This window comes from Ursus americanus, chromosome 3 (assembly GCF_024610735.1).
Source record: "Ursus americanus isolate L20-20 chromosome 3, mUrsAme1.1.p, whole genome shotgun sequence".
In the NCBI taxonomy this organism is placed as follows: Eukaryota; Metazoa; Chordata; class Mammalia; order Carnivora; family Ursidae; genus Ursus; species Ursus americanus.
The window spans coordinates 95,727,760-95,747,218 of NC_142129.1; the positions used below are offsets into that span (position 1 = coordinate 95,727,760).

The 19,459-nt window shown below is 46.1% G+C and overlaps 1 protein-coding gene across 1 annotated transcript in view; it reads left to right on the forward strand.

Moving 5' to 3' along the window:
• The window catches only part of ABCA13 (ATP binding cassette subfamily A member 13), a 368,906-nt gene that overhangs the window by 11,191 nt on the left and 338,256 nt on the right, over window positions 1-19,459 (forward strand). The window contains exons 2-3 of the mRNA XM_087861234.1: window positions 6,102-6,195; window positions 10,372-10,495. Coding sequence (XP_087717360.1) covers window positions 6,102-6,195; window positions 10,372-10,495 — 218 coding nt within the window. The remainder of the gene's footprint in view (window positions 1-6,101; window positions 6,196-10,371; window positions 10,496-19,459) is intronic.

Consider the following 19,459-nt stretch of genomic DNA (forward strand, 5'->3'; position numbering starts at 1 on the left):
ACTAAATCTTACACTTAAGGATTCAACTTATGACTTCGGTCTTTTCTTTGATTTATTTTTTTGTCCCTCTCCTTGTCCCAGCTCTCTGGAGATCACTTTCTGGAAGACCAGCCATGCAACAAAACCTCTGTTCTCATGGCAGGAGTCCTGTTGCTTCTAGTCGGTGTGCTGCTGGGAGCAGAAGTGACGTTACTGGATTTTAAAATTTGTCCCATTCTTATTTTGGCTGGATTTCATCTCCAGGATTTGCCCCCTCAGGGTTCATGGTTAATGAATGATCTGTGTTCTTTTATGGTGGAGAATATATGTTATGTTGGTTTTTCACTTAAGGGCCATTTTGGTTGGTTATCGTATTTTTATGACACTTTTTCTTTGAACTTTGCCAATCTTGATGCATTGGCATCTGGGGCTGAATGTTATCGGGGTATATTTGAAGCTGGACTGATTTTCCCCCTACTTGTTAGTAAGTTGCTTTCTTTCTCCCCCTCTGCGTACCTGTGGTCTTCTGCCTTTACCTTTGGAGTTCAAAAGCCATAGTTCAGCTATAGCTTATTTTTTCCCCCTGAATTACAGCATACTTTTTCAGTCTTCACATAAAATCTTCTCTATTTCCAAGAAGTTCCCCTGAGTTCTATCTCTGGGCATATTTTTTGTCCTGTTTGTTGGATTCTCTACTTCAGGGACACTCTTCTGTGTTTATAATCCCACCTTTAACAATGTTTTAAAGAAAATCACTGTTATCTCAAGTTGTTTCTCTAACGTAGAAATCAAAATTTAACCAGCATCTCTTCTCTCCGTGTGGTTTCTAAATCATTTAGAATTCCGCAGGGATGATTCCGTCATTGTTATGTGTTCCTTAGATCTGCAACCTCTCTTTCATTTACCAGCTTTTTTTTTTTTTTTTTTTTGGAGCTCTAGTTTTTTGAAAGGTTGTTCTTATTAAATTGCTTTTCTTTATGAAACAGTTGTAAAGAGACTCTCCACTTCCTTTGTGTTGCTTACTTCCCAGTCGTGCCTCATGACTTGGTTTGCTTACTTGTTTCTTTGCCTCCAGAATGTTTAGACAGCTGTTTCGCTCTTCCCTTTAATCTGATTCATTCTTGGAGAGCTCAACTGGATGTTATATTTGTTCTCGACTCTTTTTGTTGATCTGAGACCAGTTTGATTTCTCCTTCAAACTCTAGTGCCATCTCTGAGCACACACCCTGTATGTGCCGATTTTCTGCGCCAGGAGGGAGGGTTGGGATGAGAGTGGAGATGAGTGGGGGGCTCACCCCCAAGGAGATGAGATGCAGACATTATTACACCAGATGGGCTCTGTGCCTGCTTTGGGATTTTGTCCAGTGTTTTATGCCCTGTTCACTGCATCCAGTTGGGGAAATTGTTCTCCAGCTCTGGATTCTTTCCACCTGATTATGTGAAGCCCTGGAAGCTTCTTCAACAGACTCAGGCTCATTGCTCACTTCTTTGTTGCGTTTATCGTTCCCAGACACATTTCCCTGCCTCCTGCCAGAAGAAGGAGGGAGGTGACGCCTTCGGAGTGCCCACCCCACAGATGCGGGTGTTGGGGAGGGTCCCGGGATAACATCTCTGGAGTTGGCCGGGCTGAGTCGGGACTGACCGTGGTGGGCTTGCTTGATGGCCTCCAGACACTTGTTTCTTGGCTTTTTGTAGCTTTTGTATTAGAGGAAGACAAGTTGTCTTTCTCCTCTACCTTCTTTTCTTTTCCTCTTCTCATTCTGTCTGGGAGAAGAAAACGTCTGTAAGGAAGTTCCAATATTTTACGTGTGTGTGTGTCTGTGTATGGAGTGTTAAGGTCTCGGCAAATGCCAGCCTTTCAGCTCTGGTTTTAGGAACCAAGGAGGGCCATGCACGGAAGTCACGGTGAGGGCCACTGTGGGATGTGGAAGTTGGGGTGCAGAACTGGACACTTTTGCCATCTCCCGGTGGCAGTTTCCCGCCTGGGACTCCACTGTGTGGTGTTTTGCGAGCAGAGATGGGTTCTCCAGCTGATTATTTTTCTTGAGAGCCTTGGCCAGCATGAGTGCGGTTTGCTCGGCCCTTCCTAGCGCAGGGAAGCCACTCCCGGTGGGCCTGACGTGTGGGCCTCGGTGGGAAGCATTCCCATTTAGCAGGGATGGGATTAGAAATGTCAGGCAGGACTGCAGGATAAGAAGGACACAGGAGAAGAAAAACATGATACAAAACTGCGATGAGAAAGAGCAGGCCGCCTCTGCGCCTCTGGAGAAAGAGTCCCATGAAAGGAGGTGATTCACGCGCTCACAATGGGCAGTGACACAGCAGAACCGGGTGTTTGGATGCGTAGCTTCTGAACGGAGTTGTTTCCGATTCGGAACAAAGGAAGATGTTTCCCACCTGCGTTTTTCAGGGCAGCCAGTGATCAGCTTGTAAATAAAGAAGTGAGATACCATTTTTTCAAGTTTAACTGGAGTTCTGTTTTATTTCAAGATCTCCAAGCAACTTCTCGATTATACAATGTAGAGTTTTGTTTTTTTGACGATGTTGTTTCCATTTGAAACTGGAGATTTCCCATTGGTTTAAGGACTGGACAGGTAAACACTTGCAGCTTCACAGCTGCTTGCTGCTTATTTTAATTTGGCCGCAACAAGGTCCCTTAAATGATGGTGGTCTTTACGTGGAGGAAGAAAAAAACCCAGATGCTAGAAATAAAAAAAAAAAAAATTGATACATTGATCATATCAGAGATTTTGACCATAAAAAAGCGAATGAGACACTGGAGAAAATATTTGTAATACTTTAAGCCAACAAAGGACCAAATAAGGAATTCCTTAATTCAAAAAGAAAATAGGAAAAAACAAAAGAGAGAAGCAGAAACAATGATGTATAGATCAGTTAAGAAAAACAAAGAAAAAAAATGCATTGAGTGGGCTCTGAAAACGTAAGACCCTCTCTTTAGTGTTAGACCAAGTATCCTCAAGTTCTTAACCTGCGGAGTATAGAGTCCTGTTCGTGCATTATTGAGTGTCTAGCCCATTTTGTGTCTGACTATAAACTTTTGTTATGTATGTATATATGTGTATAATAGAAACATGGACGCAGGGAAGAATAGGGAATTAATGGACAAGGATTATTATATACGAACCTGTGAAAAATGTTTTACCAAAGTAATTAAACATTCTTTGTTCGCATATCAGTTTGATGAAACACTTAAATGTTTATTAATCTCAGGTGCTACTGAGTGTGTGATTGGAGGGAAGGACGGTTGGTTCAGCTTTTACTGAGGGCACATTGGTTGTAGCTATCCAAATTAAAAATCATACACACTTTGATTCAATATTCTCATTGGTACTCCATAAATATAATTACAAAAGTCAGCCAAACGTGCAGAAAACTCAAGATAGTGATGTCCCCAAACAGAAAACCTTGTGAGTTTCCCTATGAGCATGATAGGTTGAATAAACTCAATTCTATGGTAGATTATCGGGCACTCTTTAAAAACAACGAGGTGAATCTGTAAGTGCTGATATGAGAGATTGTTTCCAAAAATATTAGTTATGCTTATGTGTGTTTTTTTAAGATTTATTTATTTATTTGCGTGATCATGCAAGGGGGAGGGGCAGAGGGAGAGGGAGAGAGAATCCCTGGCAGGTTCCGTCTTAAGCATGGAGCCCAACATGGGACTCGATCTCACCACCCCAAGATCACGACCTGAGCCAAAACCAAGAGTTGGATGCTTAACTGAGCCACCCAGGCGCCCTGCTTATATATGTTTTTAATAATGAATTCAGAAAACTGTTCAGAGAATTTTTCCTTTGAGAGTGCATTCTTCCTGTACTTTTTGAATTTCCTAACTATGCATATATGTAATCGTAACATCAAAAGTTGTTGTAGGAGTCTTGGGTCCAAACCATTTTCTGTTTTCTTTATACCTCTCTGTCTTTACAAGAAAATGGCTATCATATGTTATTAAAATTTTTTTAAACCAAAACAATTAATTATGTATTTATTCTTCTTAATGCTATCAAGTCATTGTTGACTTTGGGGGCACGTTTTCTATCTTGCACATTTATATTCAGCTAGAATTAATTAGGGAATCCCCCCCCCCCCGCCACACCTCCACTCCCGTACTTCAGGAAATGATTATTTGTTACTGAGAATGAACAAGATGACTTCAGTGATCTCTGGTCTTCTGAGTGTTCTTGACCTCTCTTCCTGGTTTAATTACCATCCTTTGAGGCAGAGGGCGGCCTCCTGCAGACGCTTTCCCTGTTCTCAGGACATATGATCTTGCATTCAGTAATTGGTCAGGAGCTTTTCATAATGACGTACTTTCTGGCGTAAGCAATATGACCTCATGAACTGTTTCAGATGGTGATTTCTTTTCTTCCTCTTCTTATTTATTTATTTATAGTTTAAAGATTTTATTTATTCATTTGAGAGAGTGAGTGAGAGAGAGCGAGCCCCCAAGCAGGGGGGGAGTGGCAGGCAGAGGCAGAGGGAGAAGCAGGCTCCCCGCTGAGCAGGGAGCCCCATGTGGGGCTCGATCCCAGGGCCCCAGGATCATGACCTGAGCCAAAGGCAGAAGCTTCATCCACTGAGCCACCCAGGCGCCCCTCTTTTCTTCTTGACTTCTAGTAGGGGTTGAAACCTTTTCCACCTGTGTTTTGTCTTTATGGCTTCTGGCCTCATACACCCAACCTGGATGCATTTAGATGCTGTTTCCTTACAGGGAAGAATTGGGACAGGCAGTTCAAAGAGCAAAGGAACTGAAGAGACGAGAAGTTCGTTTTGGTTCAAAGCATTATAACTTGGAGTCTGAAATAAGCCTCTTTAGTGTTGGACTGAGTATCCTTAACTTCCTAACCTGCAGATTTTAGGTTTTTGTTCATGCATTATTGAGTGCCCAGCCTGTGTTTGTGTCTGTTTCCACACTTCCGTCTTTGTGGAATGGTAGGAGTGGGAGTCCACAGGAGAACATATCCAAGATAAAATCAAGGGAAGAATGATGGTAATAAGAATAATCTGGTGATTATTGAGGATTTTCTCTTAGTTTTTCACTGGGCTATACCTTGGGTATTTCTTTCTTAAATAAATTCCACGTATCAATGACAGTTCCTTCTTTTTTTTTTTTTACTTTGAAAATTCAAGGCTATGAAATTATCGCAGTCCTTCTCTGTAGCTCTTTTGTTGTCTGTGTGAAGAGATTTGACTCCAATAATCTGAATTTTAGGAATTTGTTCCAATCTCAAGAAAAGAATTCAAAATAAAAATTATTTATGCATAAAAAATATTTGTTGTTGAGAGAATGTGAATTATGGTATACCCATTTGGTAAGAATGTTATGCAATCAGTAAGATGCTAGTTATGAATTGCGTGTGGCAATACTAGAAAATACTCATAAGGGACGCCTGGGTGGCTCAGTTGGTTGGTGTCCAAACTCTTGATTTCAGCTCAGGTCATAATCTCAGGGTCATGAGATTGAGCCCCGCATCGGGCTCCCTGCTCATTGCAAAAAAAAGAGAAAATACTCATAAAAAAAAGTTCGTGTATGTGTCACTGGCCATCTCTGGGAAAATGTCTGTTTGGATGGAAAAGGCAGGAATGTTAAAGAAATTAGAAAAATATTGGGCACCTCGGTGGCTTAGTCAGTTGGGTGTCTGACTCTTGATCTCAGTTCAGGTCTTGATCTCAGGGTTGTGAGTTCAAGCCCTGTGTTGGACCCAGCATGGAGCCCACTTAAAAAAAGAAAAAAAGAAAAATAGTTTACTTGTTGGAATGTGAGAAATATGAATGAAGTTATTTAATTTCTTTTGATGTCATGAAGTCTGCCATAAATAAGAATGTGGAGAAAAAAGAAAGAAACAGACGACATGCCTTTTGGGAGAAGTATAAGGAGCTGAGAGTCACGGGTCTGGATGTGGTGACAAGTGACCTGGGCCTCCCGTGTGGACCCCTGTCTCAAATGGGTGTTCTCAGAGATGCGCCGTAGGGATGACAGTGACCTCTTTTAAAGGAGGCCTGACCTGGCCAGCATACCAGCCTTCAGGAGAGGGGGGCTACCGTCATACTTTGCAATTCATTCAAGCTCTAATTTTTTTTTCTTTTAACATCTTCTGCAGGTCCTTTCTCTTGCTGAATTCTTTTGGCCATGTATCCTGTTCATGATTCTGACAGTGCTACGCTTTCAAGAACCTCCCAGACACAGAGACAATTGTAAGTTTCACTTTTGCTGTACTTTTTGAATTACAGACCTCTGGAGAAAAGAAGTGCAGCTCTCTTTCCTCTGTTCTTTATAGACTCTGAATTCTAAGTGGAATGAATGAATATTTATTGTTGTATCACAATAGCTGTATTTCTGGGGGATGTGACAGTAAGCATCAATGTATATTTTTTTTCTCCTAAGAATGATATTCACACATGTCTGCTCCATCTAGCAGATAGATTTATTCCTCTAACTAAACTGCCTTTTTGGGCATAAGTTTATGTGCTATTATAAATATAAAAAGAGTAGAAGAAGAAGTAAAAGTGAGAGAGAAAGGGGTGCCTGGGTGGCTCAGTCAGTTTTTTGTCCACCTTTGGCTCAGGTCATGATCCTGGGGTCCTGAGATTGAGCCCCACATCAGGCTCCCTGCTTGGTGGGGAGTCTGCTTCTCCCTCCGCCACTCCCCATGCTTGTGCTCACTCTCTCTCACTCACTTTCTCTCTCAAATAAATAAAAAAAAAGTGGGAGATACATTTCACAGTTTGCCAACATGATGCTAATGGCAATGGTCATTATATGGTGGTGGGGTTGGTGGTGGTGATGATGATGGCAATGATAGTGATGATAGTGATGATGGAGATGATGATGGAGATGATGATAATGGTGGTGATGACAGTGATGATGGTGATGATAGTGATGAAAATGAAGGTGATGATGATGGTGGATGATGTGTGATGGTGATGATGATGATGTCATGATGATGGTGATGGTGATAGTGATGATGGTGTTGATGGTATTGATGATGATGGTGATGGTGATGATGGTGGTGATGATGGTGATGATGGTGGTGATGGTGGTGATGGTGATAATGGTGATGTGTGATGATGTGTGATCCTGAGATGATGGTGACGATGGTGGTGATAATGATGATGATGTCATGATGATGGTGACGACGATGATGGTGTTGATGATGATGATGATGATGATGATGGTGATGATGGTGATGATGGTGATGATGATGATGGTGATAATGGTGATGTGTGATGATGTGTGATCCTGAGATGATGGTGACGATGGTGGTGATAACGATGATGATGTCGTGATGATGGTGATGATGATGATGGTGTTGATGATGATGGTGATGGCAGTGATGGTGGTGACACACTGATAACCCATTACTGATTAACTTCCTCTGCTCCAGGAACTTTATCAGAAAGACCCTTTTGTTTATCTGGTCTGAAATCTCAACAGCATTGCTGCTTGAGAAGTGGTGGCCTGTTCTCTTTCTACAAGATTTATGCCACCTGAAATATGGATAATGTGGTTAATTCTGAAAATGTTACATGAATAAAGGGTTATTAAGGAATGGGCTTTATCTAAAATAGCACGTCACTATCCAAAATAATTCTTTTATTTACTCATTTGGTAAGTATGTATTGAGGTCCTGGCTGTGTCCAAGACCTTGTTGAGGATGGAATAGTGGACAAGGTGTTTTCCCTGTCCTTATAGAGCTTGCTGTTGGGCCAGATGATTACAATCCAGTGGCAAAAGTGTCACGATGAATTCTGCAGAGGGGCCATGTGAGCACAGAGGACAGGTGGCCAAGCCATGTTCAGGAAAGGCTGCCAGGGAATTGGCCTGTGAAACTTTGTTGGACTTAGACGTGCAGGAGAGGAATGATCTGGGCAGAGCAAGCAGCATGGGGGTGGGGAGCTCCTTATGACGGAGAAGCAGGGCTGTGGGTGGAGGAGTACACATCTCAAATCCATCAAAGGCTTCGTTTGATGCTGGAGATGGTCAACTCTTAAAGGCATGGAGGAGCCGTAGACCACACAGCATTAAGGCCCGAGGGAAAAGGCCCAAGGCAATAGTGGCAAAATGTTTTTGTGTAATTCAGTTGTAAATAACAGAGCATTAAAAGGACAGTACAACGTCTTGCTAGTTCAGTCCTGGTGGCCGCGCGGGAAGAGCAGCCTGTGATGTTCCTCGTCTAACCGCTTACACCTGGTCCTTAAGAGTTCATCCGACTGTCCCAACACGGAAGTGGCGAGGGGAGCCCTGGAAATGCTTCTCAGATGTTGGCGTGGATGAGCACTGGTAGGAGGAGAAGGCTTTGTCAGAGCCTCAGAGGGCCAGGAGCCACAATCACTGAAGGACCACACTTTGAAACTCCATCCTGCTGCCCCCCTTGGCTGTGCCGGCATGGGCAAGTGACCTCACCTTGGAAGTTTCTTCTCCGTAATGACAGCGAATTTTACCTGCTTCCAGAACTGTCCCAAGGACTCAGTGAGAAAGCCAGTCATGAGCGTGTGCCTAGCATAGGGCTTGGCACACAAGAGATGACCAAGACACATCCGTGCCTCTCCCTCACCCTTCCCGCTGTCCCCACGCGAGGTGTTCAGTCTTGGAGACAAAGTACGTCCAGGACTAGAGTCCTCAATCTCTGACCCGCTGAGCACCCACTGTGGTGACCACTGTTCCTGACAAGTCCCTGAAGGAGGGACACAGAAATCATACTGGGGAAACATGCATTTTCTTACTAGCTGGGCTATGACCCCACATCTCTGTCTGGTCTCCTACCTAGCGCACTGGGCCTTGTGTTAGCTGAGAACTCCATTTGCCCCTCTAGCTTAAAAGCCTGCTCATTCATTTTTCATTCATTCATTCATTCATTCATTCATTCATTCATTCATTCATTCTGTCATTTGTTCGTTCATTCATTCATCGACTCGCACATCCAACTTTTTTTTTTTTTAAAGATTTTACTTATTTATTTGACAGAGAGAGAGACAACCAGGGAGAGAGGGACCACAGCAGGGGGAGTGGGAGAGGAAGAAGCAGGCTCCTAGCGGAGGAGCCTGATGCGGGGCTTGATCCCATAACGCTGGGATCACGCCCTGAGCCGAAGGCAGACGCCTAACGACTGCGCCACCCAGGCGCCCCTCGCACATCCAACGTTTAGTGACTGTCTTCTGCGTGCAGAGCAACGTGCTGAATGAACCCCTGGGCTTCATGGGTCTCCATGCCTTGGAGAGTACGATCATTTCCCAGACCAATGTAGGTTCACAGGGAAAGCCTTCCGCCAAGGGCCTACGAGCTGCCTCCTGTTAGGTCAGTAACTTCCAAGTTGCCTGTGGTCCTCAGCATCTCAAGCACTGCTGTCTGTCCATCGGGGGTATGGAGGGCAGGGAGGGCGGGGGCACAGATGAACCGCACTTGATCGAGCCAGGCGCCTCGTTGTGGCAACATTTGTCCTGAAAACCCTTGGATCCTATCTGGTTTTTCTAAACTTCTTTGTGTTATGTGATCTTTAACAACTAGGCTTAAAAGTTTAAGAATCTGAGGGGTAGGGGCGCCTGGGTGGCACAGCGGTTAATCGTCTGCCTCTGGCTCAGGGCGTGATCCCGGCGTTCTGGGATCGAGCCCCACATCAGGCTCCTCCGCTATGAGCCTGCTTCTTCCTCTCCCACTCCCCCTGCTTGTGTTCCCTCTCTCGCTGGCTGTCTCTATCTCTGTCAAATAAATAAATAAAATCTTAAAAAAAAAAAAAAAAAGAATCCGAGGGGTACTAGACTGAAAATTTTGCCCAAACTAAAAACTCCTAAATCTTCGTGTGAGATGAGAAGAGGTTTCTATCCATATTCTTCCTGCCCGTGCCTTGTTTATGGAGGACTGTGTCTGGAGGCCTGGCTGGGGAAGGGAGCCGGGGATACAGCGACGTGGTGAATCTTGCAGCTCTAAGGCCAGGCAGAACCACAGTGCCTTGAAGCGTGCGTGTGAACCGGGGGGGAAGGTGCTCCATACGAAGGCTTTCTTCCTTTCCCCTCTCCCTCTCTCTTTTCTTTGAGCGCTTAGACCTTTATTTTTTCATTTTTTATTTTCTTAAAGATTTAATTTATTTATTTGACAGAGAGAGAGAGGGAGAGAACACAAGCAGGGGGAGCAGAGGGAGAGGGAGAAGCAGGTTCCCCACTGAGCAAGGAACCTGATGCGGGACTCGATCCCAGGACCCTGGGATCATGACCTGAGCCAAAGGCAGACGCTCAACCAACTGAGCCACTCAGGTGCCCCCAAGCCTTTAAATTAATTACAGGATTAATAATATAATAACACCATCTTAGATACTATAGGTATTAATGTCTGCTCCTAGTTGTTTGGACTCCTCTCTTTCTTGCGTCTACACTCAGGTTTTTTGCAAGCCCGGGATCTGCCCAGCCGAGGTGTCTTCCCCTTTGTCCAGGCCCTTCTTTGCAACACCGGGTCAGCCTGCAGGAACATGAGCTACGCGGGGCCCATGGAGCGCCATCTGCGGTAAGAGAAACACAAGCATCCTCTTCAGAATTCATGCGAACAGACACGATGCATTTAGCAAAGCCTCAATAATTTGGGAGAGGTCAGAGAGCAAACACACTGGAGAATTTAGAGTTACAGGAAAATCAGTTGTGTTAAATGCGGACTCACGTGAGAATGGCTCCAGCTAATGACTGGTTTCGGGAGGTCTTTCCACTGCTGGTCTGGGAACCACAAAGTGACTGCTGATTTGCAAATGTCACTTGAGTGTAAGTTTGTTTCCTGTAGATTGAAAGTCTGGCTTCAAATAACTTGTTTGACCAACCATGCATTTTGGTGCCAAATGCCACCAAACCAGTGTTTGTGAGAGCCTGCTGGGCTGTTTCTGACCAGGTGGGCTGTTTCTGACCAGAATCCTGTTCGCGGATGAGGTCAGGTGAAAGTGGTGGTCATTGATTGCCTTCTTGTTGACTTACATGGGGCAGGTGGCCCTTCTTTCCTGTGCCAAGGCAACCCCTTTAGTAGCTTGGGGAGGGGTCAGTCAGCATCGAAGACCACACAGAGAGAGAGCCTCTGTGTTTCCTGTGAGAAGAGTCAGAATAAAGGGGGTTTGACTTCGAGGATCCTGAATGTTCTAGAAGCTTCTGTCACTGGAGGTAGAGATGATGGGAGGGGCTGATGGTTCGACTATGCCAGGCATGAAGGATCTGGGTTTGGTTTCATCTGTGGCTCCTGGCGTTGGATAATATAAGACATGGGAAGGTAAAGCATGGTAACATATCCGATCTTCATCTTTCGACTCCAGTTACAAGAAGAAAACGGGAAGTTTCCGGATCATTTTGGACACATCTGGTACAGTGTTTATCCGTGGTACTTCTAGATATTTTTGAGACAGGTAATCTAAAAGTACGATATAAAGAAAATGGTTTAGGAACCATCTGAGGTCATAACCCCGAAATAGTCAATGGTCCTTTTGTGCGTGCGGCAAGTATGAAAGTGTAAAAGCGTAAAAGCCTCTTTCTGGGAAGTTGAGGAGGGCTCGAGCTTGCCAGCCTCTCCTCCCCAGGGCTCCCCTGATCTCTCCCTCCCTCAGAACGGACATTGAGGTACAGTCAAAATATGAAAAGTTAGGCTTTGCCCCCAAACAATGGTCCTGTTCCTGTTTACTTCTGGGCATCTGTGCATGTTTCTCGACCCCTCTGAACCTTGGGTTCTCATTTCCCCGCTTCCAGCGTCGTGAGTTTGGAGGACAAAATCCGTGAGTCACCTAACACCATGCGTGGCCCGGTAGTGATATCAAGTTCTTAGTCCTCGCCTATAACCATGAGAGACTATGGTTCCTCATCAGGAAATAGCCGTCTTCTTCCCTCCTGTGCCCCCCACTTCCCTACCCCCTCCTCACTTTGCTGAAACTCAGGGATTCTCCCAAACCCGATGATAGTGTTTCACATCCCATCCTGGGGGCTGGCTGTGCCTGGCAGGGGCAGCAGGAAGCCGTGGATGTCAAGGCCAAGAATGAAATGCCTCTCGGCGTCTACAGGTGCCCAAGGTCTGACAGGTGCAAAGTGAGTCAGGAAAGGACACTTGCAAGCAATGACGGAGATGGACACGGGGAGCGAGTCTCCCAGCTCTGGACCTGCCACTTGCCGCGCGGTGCTGCTGGCTTGTTCCCATAGCGGTTCAGATGTGAACTCCCTTGACCCTCAAAGCCGCGCAAAGACTCCCTTCTGATCGCTCTGCGGGAGCTGGCTCGGCTTGCACATATCAGAGAACCAAAGTGTCCATTTCAAGTCTCTTTAAACATTATCACCCTGCATTTAGTGTGTGAATTTCCGCGCCCTTTGTCATGCTCCAGGGGAATGTTCACTCTGGGCAGAAATCCCACATTTCATCTGCTGTAGGACAGGAGTATGAAAATCAACTTCCTTGTTCGTGGCTTTGTGGGGAGCTTGCCCTTGGCTCCGACAAGAGGATCTCCGGACTCCCGCGTGAGTCATTCCTGCAAGCGGATTAAGTGGATGTTCTCACCATGTCAGGAATCATTCCTGTGTTTTTAAGGCAAAGCCACGGCACAAAAGCAAATCTCATGCCCATGTGCCCGTTGCCCCCTCTCTCCTTGGCTGACTCCGTAGTGGACACCGCGCACCCTGGGACTGTGTTCGCTCTGGCGTGGGATGCCCTCCCCTCTGTGGTCCTCACTGCCCTCCCGTCGGCTTTGTCCTGTTTCTTGCTTCTCAGGTCCACCCCCAGTCCTTGAGGATGCCCTCCCGTCCCTCCTGCTCTGTGGTCTGACTTCCTGCCCCTCCTCCCAGCTTCTGGGCTTGCAATGCACATTTGCACACTGTCCTGCGTGTTGTCCCCATTTCCATCTTTCCACTTTTGTCCATTCCGGGGTCCTTTACAAGTAGCCGAACCCTCGATCTCCTTCTGAGGCAGCTAAGAGTTCCATCCTCGTCCCTTGAAACGATGGAGGTCACGGGATGTGCATGAGTACGGGCGCTGGAGAGGGAGCTCAGGAGGATTCTGTCTGTGCTCATGGCCCCGTCTGTCCTTCTGCCATCACACACCTCTGTCCCCGCCCCCTTCATGCTGTCCCACCTCCAGCCTTCGCACGGTCAGGCTGCCCCCTCCGTGGTCACAGGTCCCCCTCCCCAGGAAACCCTGGCCCCCGAGCAGCTTCCTCTGTGGCCCCTCTGTGGCATGTGGTGTTAGCAGTGGTTCCTTCCGGATGCTCTTGCCCCCTGGACCTGTTCCACCAGACCAGGGGCTCCTGGGGTTGATCTTGTTCCAGACTCTTTGGGTCCCCACTCCCCTCGTGACTTTGGAAAAGAAGGGGCACCATTAGGGTGTTTGGAGATGGGAGCATCAGGACGCCCTTCTTGGTGACACTGACGTCTCCCCTCGCAGGCCCAGCTGGAGGGTTCTGGCCTCTGCACTGACGGACCCAGCATTTTCTCCTTTTTTCTATCAGGCTACAACTGTGGCCCTGATTTCAGCTTCTTCTCCTTCAGGCTCCTCCTTTCTCCTTTACAGTTTTCTCTGTAAAGAGCCAGGGAGGAAAGACGGGTCCACATGGTCCTGGGGCTTATGTCTAGGCCCCTTTCCGGAGCTTAGCCAAGAGCGGCTCAGCACGAGCAGAAGGATGCCAGCCTGAGTGCTCAGGCCACCTGGCCCACCAGGAAGTGCCCCCCATGACGCGGTCACCCCGATGTCCCTGTGTACCCCACACAGCCTTCCGGAGTTCCTTCCCTGAGTACTCTCTGTGCCCAGCAGAGCTGCCTCTCAGTGGAACACACAAGAACGTGGGGAATCAGGTGTGTTCTGCTAGCTTTCGTTTGTAAATTTCTCCCCCAGTAAAACTTGTTTTATTTGTACACCATGTTAATATCCCAGTTTTTTTTTTAAGATTATTTATTTATTTATTGGAGAGAGAGAGAGAGAGAGGCGCACAAGCAGGGGGAGCAGCAGGCAGAGAGAAGAGGGAGAAGCAGTCTCCCCGCTGAGCAGGGAGCCCTATGCGGGACTCGATCCCAGGACCCTGGGATCATGACCTGAGCCAAAGGCAGATGCTTAACCAACTGAGCCACCCAGTCGCCCCAATATACATTCTCTTCCAAGTAGTTTTGTCTTTCATGCTTAAGTATCACATTCATCTGGGCTTGGTGTGTCTGAATGGGGTAACAACGATCCAGTTGCTTTTGTTTTCCCATTTGGGTAAGCGATTGTTTTAGCTCCATTCACGGAGCCCACTGATCTGCAGTGGACTCCCCACGGACATTAGGCTTTCCTCGGTGCCCTGGGGGCTCCCGACCCTTCTAGTTCCAGCCAGCCTGGCCTGCACCTCATGGCTTTCTTCCTGGAGCTCTCCAGCGTGTTCATGTCTGACAGGGCAAACCCTCCTACCCTGCTTTTCTCCTGTAGGGAAGTCTTGGTGCGTCCTTATTCATTTTACAAACTCGTCGTCAAGGTCAGCGAGAAAATTCTGCTGGGATTTTGATGGGCGTCGCGTGGAATCCCACGATCGCGATGAGCACCTCTCCGCGTGGCTCGCTGATATTTTCCCCGCGAAGGCCATGGATACCTTTCCTCAAACTTCTTCCTACTTACCGTGTATTTTTTGTTGTTATTGCAAATGGCATCTTTTTAAAAGTTACGCCCTGTCATTGAGTTTCCCTCGTGCACTGGAAATACAATTAACTTTCAAAACCCAGCACCGATCTATACAATGATCAATAATAAGTAAGTATCCGGTGAGCTTTGGCGTGTTGGTTTAGCTAGGCAGCTGCCACGGTGATGGGGCTGGAGAAGGTTTCCATTACCCCCCAGTGCTCTGCGCCCCCTCCCAGGCCAACCCGCCCCCGCCCTTACAGACCCAGGAACAACGTACCTGCTTGCTGCTGTCCCGACTAGATTCAGGTTTGTCTTTTTAAGAACTTCATGCACAAGATATATCTTTGCTGTCTGGCATGGTTCACCCAGCAAAATGTTTCAGGATGTAAGCATGCACCGTGCAGGTGCACCCAGGGGTTGTGTTTCCGCACGATGGAGGCTCTATTCAGTCCTAAAACAAGGGTAACGTAATTATAAAGTGGGTTCGGGATTCCAAACTCAGGGACATTTCAGCACGTGCTGAACTTGGCTTCTTACACGGCTCGCAGAGCAGAACACGAGACAAGCCACACAGCAGACGAACTCAGGGGCAGGGAGTTCACCAGGCAGACGGGAAGTCTGTCTGTGGGGGGCACACTGCACGGTGTAGACACATGCCATCCTGTTTATGTACTCACCGCTCACGGATGGGCGTACCATTATCTCCAGTTGCGACTACTTAGGAAGAACCCCGCTGTAAATTTGCAGAAAATGTCTTTGTAGAGAGTGGAGTTGCTGGGATAGGTGTTTCGTGGGTATTGAGCTTCATAACACTTTTCCACACTGTTTCCCAAAACGTTTGTGCAATGTTCCACTCCTCACGTCGGTGTACGAGGGATCCAGGGGCTCCACGTTTTGCCAAAACTTGGTGTTTGGTGTCTCCTTACTTTTGGCCATTCTCATGGGGAGTCGTGTTATCTGAGTGTAGTTTTGATTGTATTTCTCTAATCGTGAATGATGTGACCATATCATGATTTATAAGAAATAGGTATGTGTTCTGAGTGAATATTCCTTTTGGTGTTTGGTCTTCATCCCCGGTTTCTGGGTTTCTGGCTCACCGCCCCCAAATCCCTGGGCATTTCCTAAGTGCTCAGAATTTAGCACTCATGTCTTTGTTATGTTAATGATGGTGAATCTCGGACCCCTCCCCGGGGCTGGGGGTGGGGTGGGTACTGGTTGTCGGGGGAACTAACCTGCTGATTAGAGGGGTGGAAATTTCAGGCTCCGCTTCCCGTCCCGCCCCCCACTTCCCAGGAGGGGTGAGAGGCTCAAGGTTCAATCAACCAATGGCCCACGATTTAATCAACCTTGCGTTTGTAAGGGGGCTTTCATGAAAAGCCAAAAGGATGGGGTTAGAGAGCTTCCTGGTTGGTGAGCACACGTGGAGCTTGGGGACCGTGGTGCCTGGGGAGGCATGAGAGCCCTGTGCCCCCTCCCCAGAGCTCCCCTGGGGCAGCACTTCCGTCTAACTGTTGATTTGCATTCTTCCTCATATCCTTTAGTAAACTGGTAAATGTGTTTCCCTGAGTTCTAGAAGTCATCCTAGCTAATTAATCAACCCTAAGGAGGGGAGCGTTGGAGCCTCCAGCGTGCAGCCGGTTGGTCAGGAGCACGGACAGCAGCCCGGGCTGGCATCTGGAGAGAGGTTGGATGGTGCTGGGGGACTGAGCCCTTCGCGGGGTGTGTGTGGGGGGGATCTGGCACTGTCTCTGGGTAGATGGTGTCAGAAGTGAGTTGGATCCTTGGACAGCCTGCTGGTGTCTGACAATTGCTTGCTGTTGTGGGGGGGGGGCGCTCCCCACATTGGAATTGGGTCTGGGAACCGTAAGAGAGATGGTGAATTATCTTTTCATGTATTTATTGGCCATGTGAACTTTGCGTGTGTGAAGTGTTTGGTCAAATCTTTTTACAACTCATCGCTGAATTTTAAGCTTTGTTTTTATTGAACTCTTAGAGTTCTTTACATATTCTGGATACAAGTCTTTTATCAGAAAGAGGTATCATGAATATTTTCTTCCTGTTTCTGACCTGTCTTTGGAAGAACAGCAGATGCTTTTTTGTTTTGGTTTGGTTCGGTCTGGTTTGTGCTTTTTGTGTTGTTTTACGTCGTTGGAGGTCTTGAAGACGTCCTCCTAGAGGAAAGAAGGTTTTCTTCTTTTAGAGGTTTTCGCTTAGGTTTTTGTTAAGGTGCACGATCCAGTTTGAGTTAATTTTTGCACGTGACGTGGGGCCTGCGTTGGGCTTTATCTGCTTATGGGAGCTCAGTTGTGTTAGTAGGGTTTGTTGAACAGACGATCCTATGCCCATTAAACTATGTTGGTTCCTTTGTTGAGAGCCAGTTTAATCCGATAATCACACGGTAGTTGCGTTCCTGTGCTCTCCTATTTTAGTGATCCTATGACTTCCCTCGGGCAAATGTCCTCAGTAACCATCGCTGTAGAGAAAGTCTCAAAATCGGGCGATAGAAGACCTTCATCTTTATTATGTTTTCAAAATTATTTTACCTCTTCTAGCTCTTGAATTTCCATGTAAACTTTATTTTATTTATTTATTTGTCAAAGAGAGAGAGAGCACAAACGGGGAGCAGCAGGCAGAGGGAGAAGCAGACTCCCCGCTGAGCAGGGAGCCCGATGTGGGACTTGATCCCGAGACCCTGGGATCATGACTTGAGCTGAAGGCAGACACTTAACCAACTGAGCCACCCAGGCATCCCCTGTGTAAACTTTAAAATCAGCTTGTTTATTCTTACCAAAAAACCCTGCTGGGATTTTGATCGAATTACATTGAAAATAAAGCCTTCTAGAGAGTTAATTCACATACCATATCATCGACCCTTAATTAAGGCATGCAATTCAGTAGTTTGTACTGTATTCACAGAGTTGTGCAACGATCACCACTATTTTAGAACATTTTTCATCATTCCAAAAAAACTGCAAAAGACAAAAAAACCAAACCACCTGCATCCATTAACATTTACTCCCATTTTCTCCCCGTCTCCCCAACTCCTAGCCTACATATCCACTAACCTGCTTTCTGGCTCTAGAGATTTGAGTGCTCTGGAGATCTCAGAGACGGAATTAGGCAATTTATGGGTGTTTTCGTAACTGGCTTCTTCAACCTCAAGTGACATCTCGAAGGTTCGTCGCAGGTGGTAAGTGTCAGTCCCTTCATTCACTTTCGGGACTGTATTCCGTCGTGCAGCTGACCTACAGTCCGTTCATCTGTTCGTAAGCTGATGGTCCTTTGAGTTGTTTCTACATTTTGGCTGTTGTGAGTTACACTGCTACGAACATGGGTACACAAGTTCATGTCTATGGGAGGTCAGATGGTGACTCTGTATTTAATGTTTCAAGAAACTCCTTGTTTCCAGGATGGCTTCCCCTCTCCCCCCACCGAGCTGCAGTGTATGACGGTTTAGTCGATCCACATTCTCCCCGGTGCTTAGAGTGTAGCCACCCGGGTGGGTGTGAAGTGACGTCTCTTTGTGGCTTTGATTTACGTTTCCCTGATGGTGCGTGATCTTGATGAACTTGAACTTGGCCATCTTATTATTATTTTTTAAAGTAGGCTCCATGCCCAATGTGGAGCTTGAACTCACGACCCTGAGGTCAAGCGTTGTTCCCTTAACTGACTGAGCCACCCAGGTGACCCTGTTTAAAAAATTTTTAATGGTGACAATCGCTGCTAGTGGCTTTGTAATATATCTCTTAGGATTTTTCGCATACACGATCATGCCATCCAGAAATACCATTTTACTTCTTGCTTTTCTTGCCTGGATCCTTTTTCTTTCTTTTACTTAGAAAGTGTAATGTGTTCTTGTTTACCTACTTTGTCTCTGTTCAACTTTAGATCACTGATTTTAGACCTTTTCTAATGTAAAGATTAAAGCTTCGTATTTCTGGGCACTGCTTTACGCCATCATAAATGTCGATATGATGTATTTTCATTTTCAGTACGTTCAAAGTATTAACTGAATGCCACGGTGGGTTCTTCTTTGATGGGTGGGTTCTTTGTAGGTCAGAGACTTTATTTCTAAATATTTGAAGATTAATCCTTAAATCTTTTGATTACTAATTTATGTGTAATTCCTCTGTGGTCAGAGAACGCTACGTGATTGAGGTCTCTAACTTTGTAGAGGCTCGTATTATGGCCGTAGCCTATGCTCTCCTTTGATGAATATTTAACATCAGCCCAAAGAAACGATTTGCCTTCTGCTGGCGGGTGGGATGTTGCGCGGGTCTTCAACATCTTTACTGATTTTCTGTCCGCTTGTTTCATAAATTAACAAGAAAGGAACCGAAGTCTCCAATCATGATTGTAGATTTTTCTCTTTTTCTGTTCAGTTCTCTTGGTTTTTGCTCCGTTTACTTCCAAGCTCTGGTGTCAGCGCACACACGTTCGGACTCATTGACTCATTTCACGTGAGCTAACGATGCTGTACAATGACATATATTATGCATAGAATGTGTTTTATCATATATGCAACAACTGATTTGCATAATACACCATATATTCTAGAAGGATATGGAATCTCGTTCTCCCCGGTTATATCCATGTTTTGAAGTCTGCCATGCTGGATATTTATGTAGACGTTGTAGTTTTCTTTGGCTTAGTGTCTCATGATAGATCTTTTCCCATCGTTTAACTTTTTGGCTGTCTGTGTCTTAAACAATTTACAGTTTATACAGCATATAGTTGGTTCCTGCTTTATTATCCAGTCCGACAATCTTTGCTGTTTAATGTATGGACTGTTTATATTTAATATATTGGAGTTACATATTGGCGCTTGCTTTCTGCTTTTATTGTCTCTTCTCACCCTGGTTTTCCTCTTTGTTG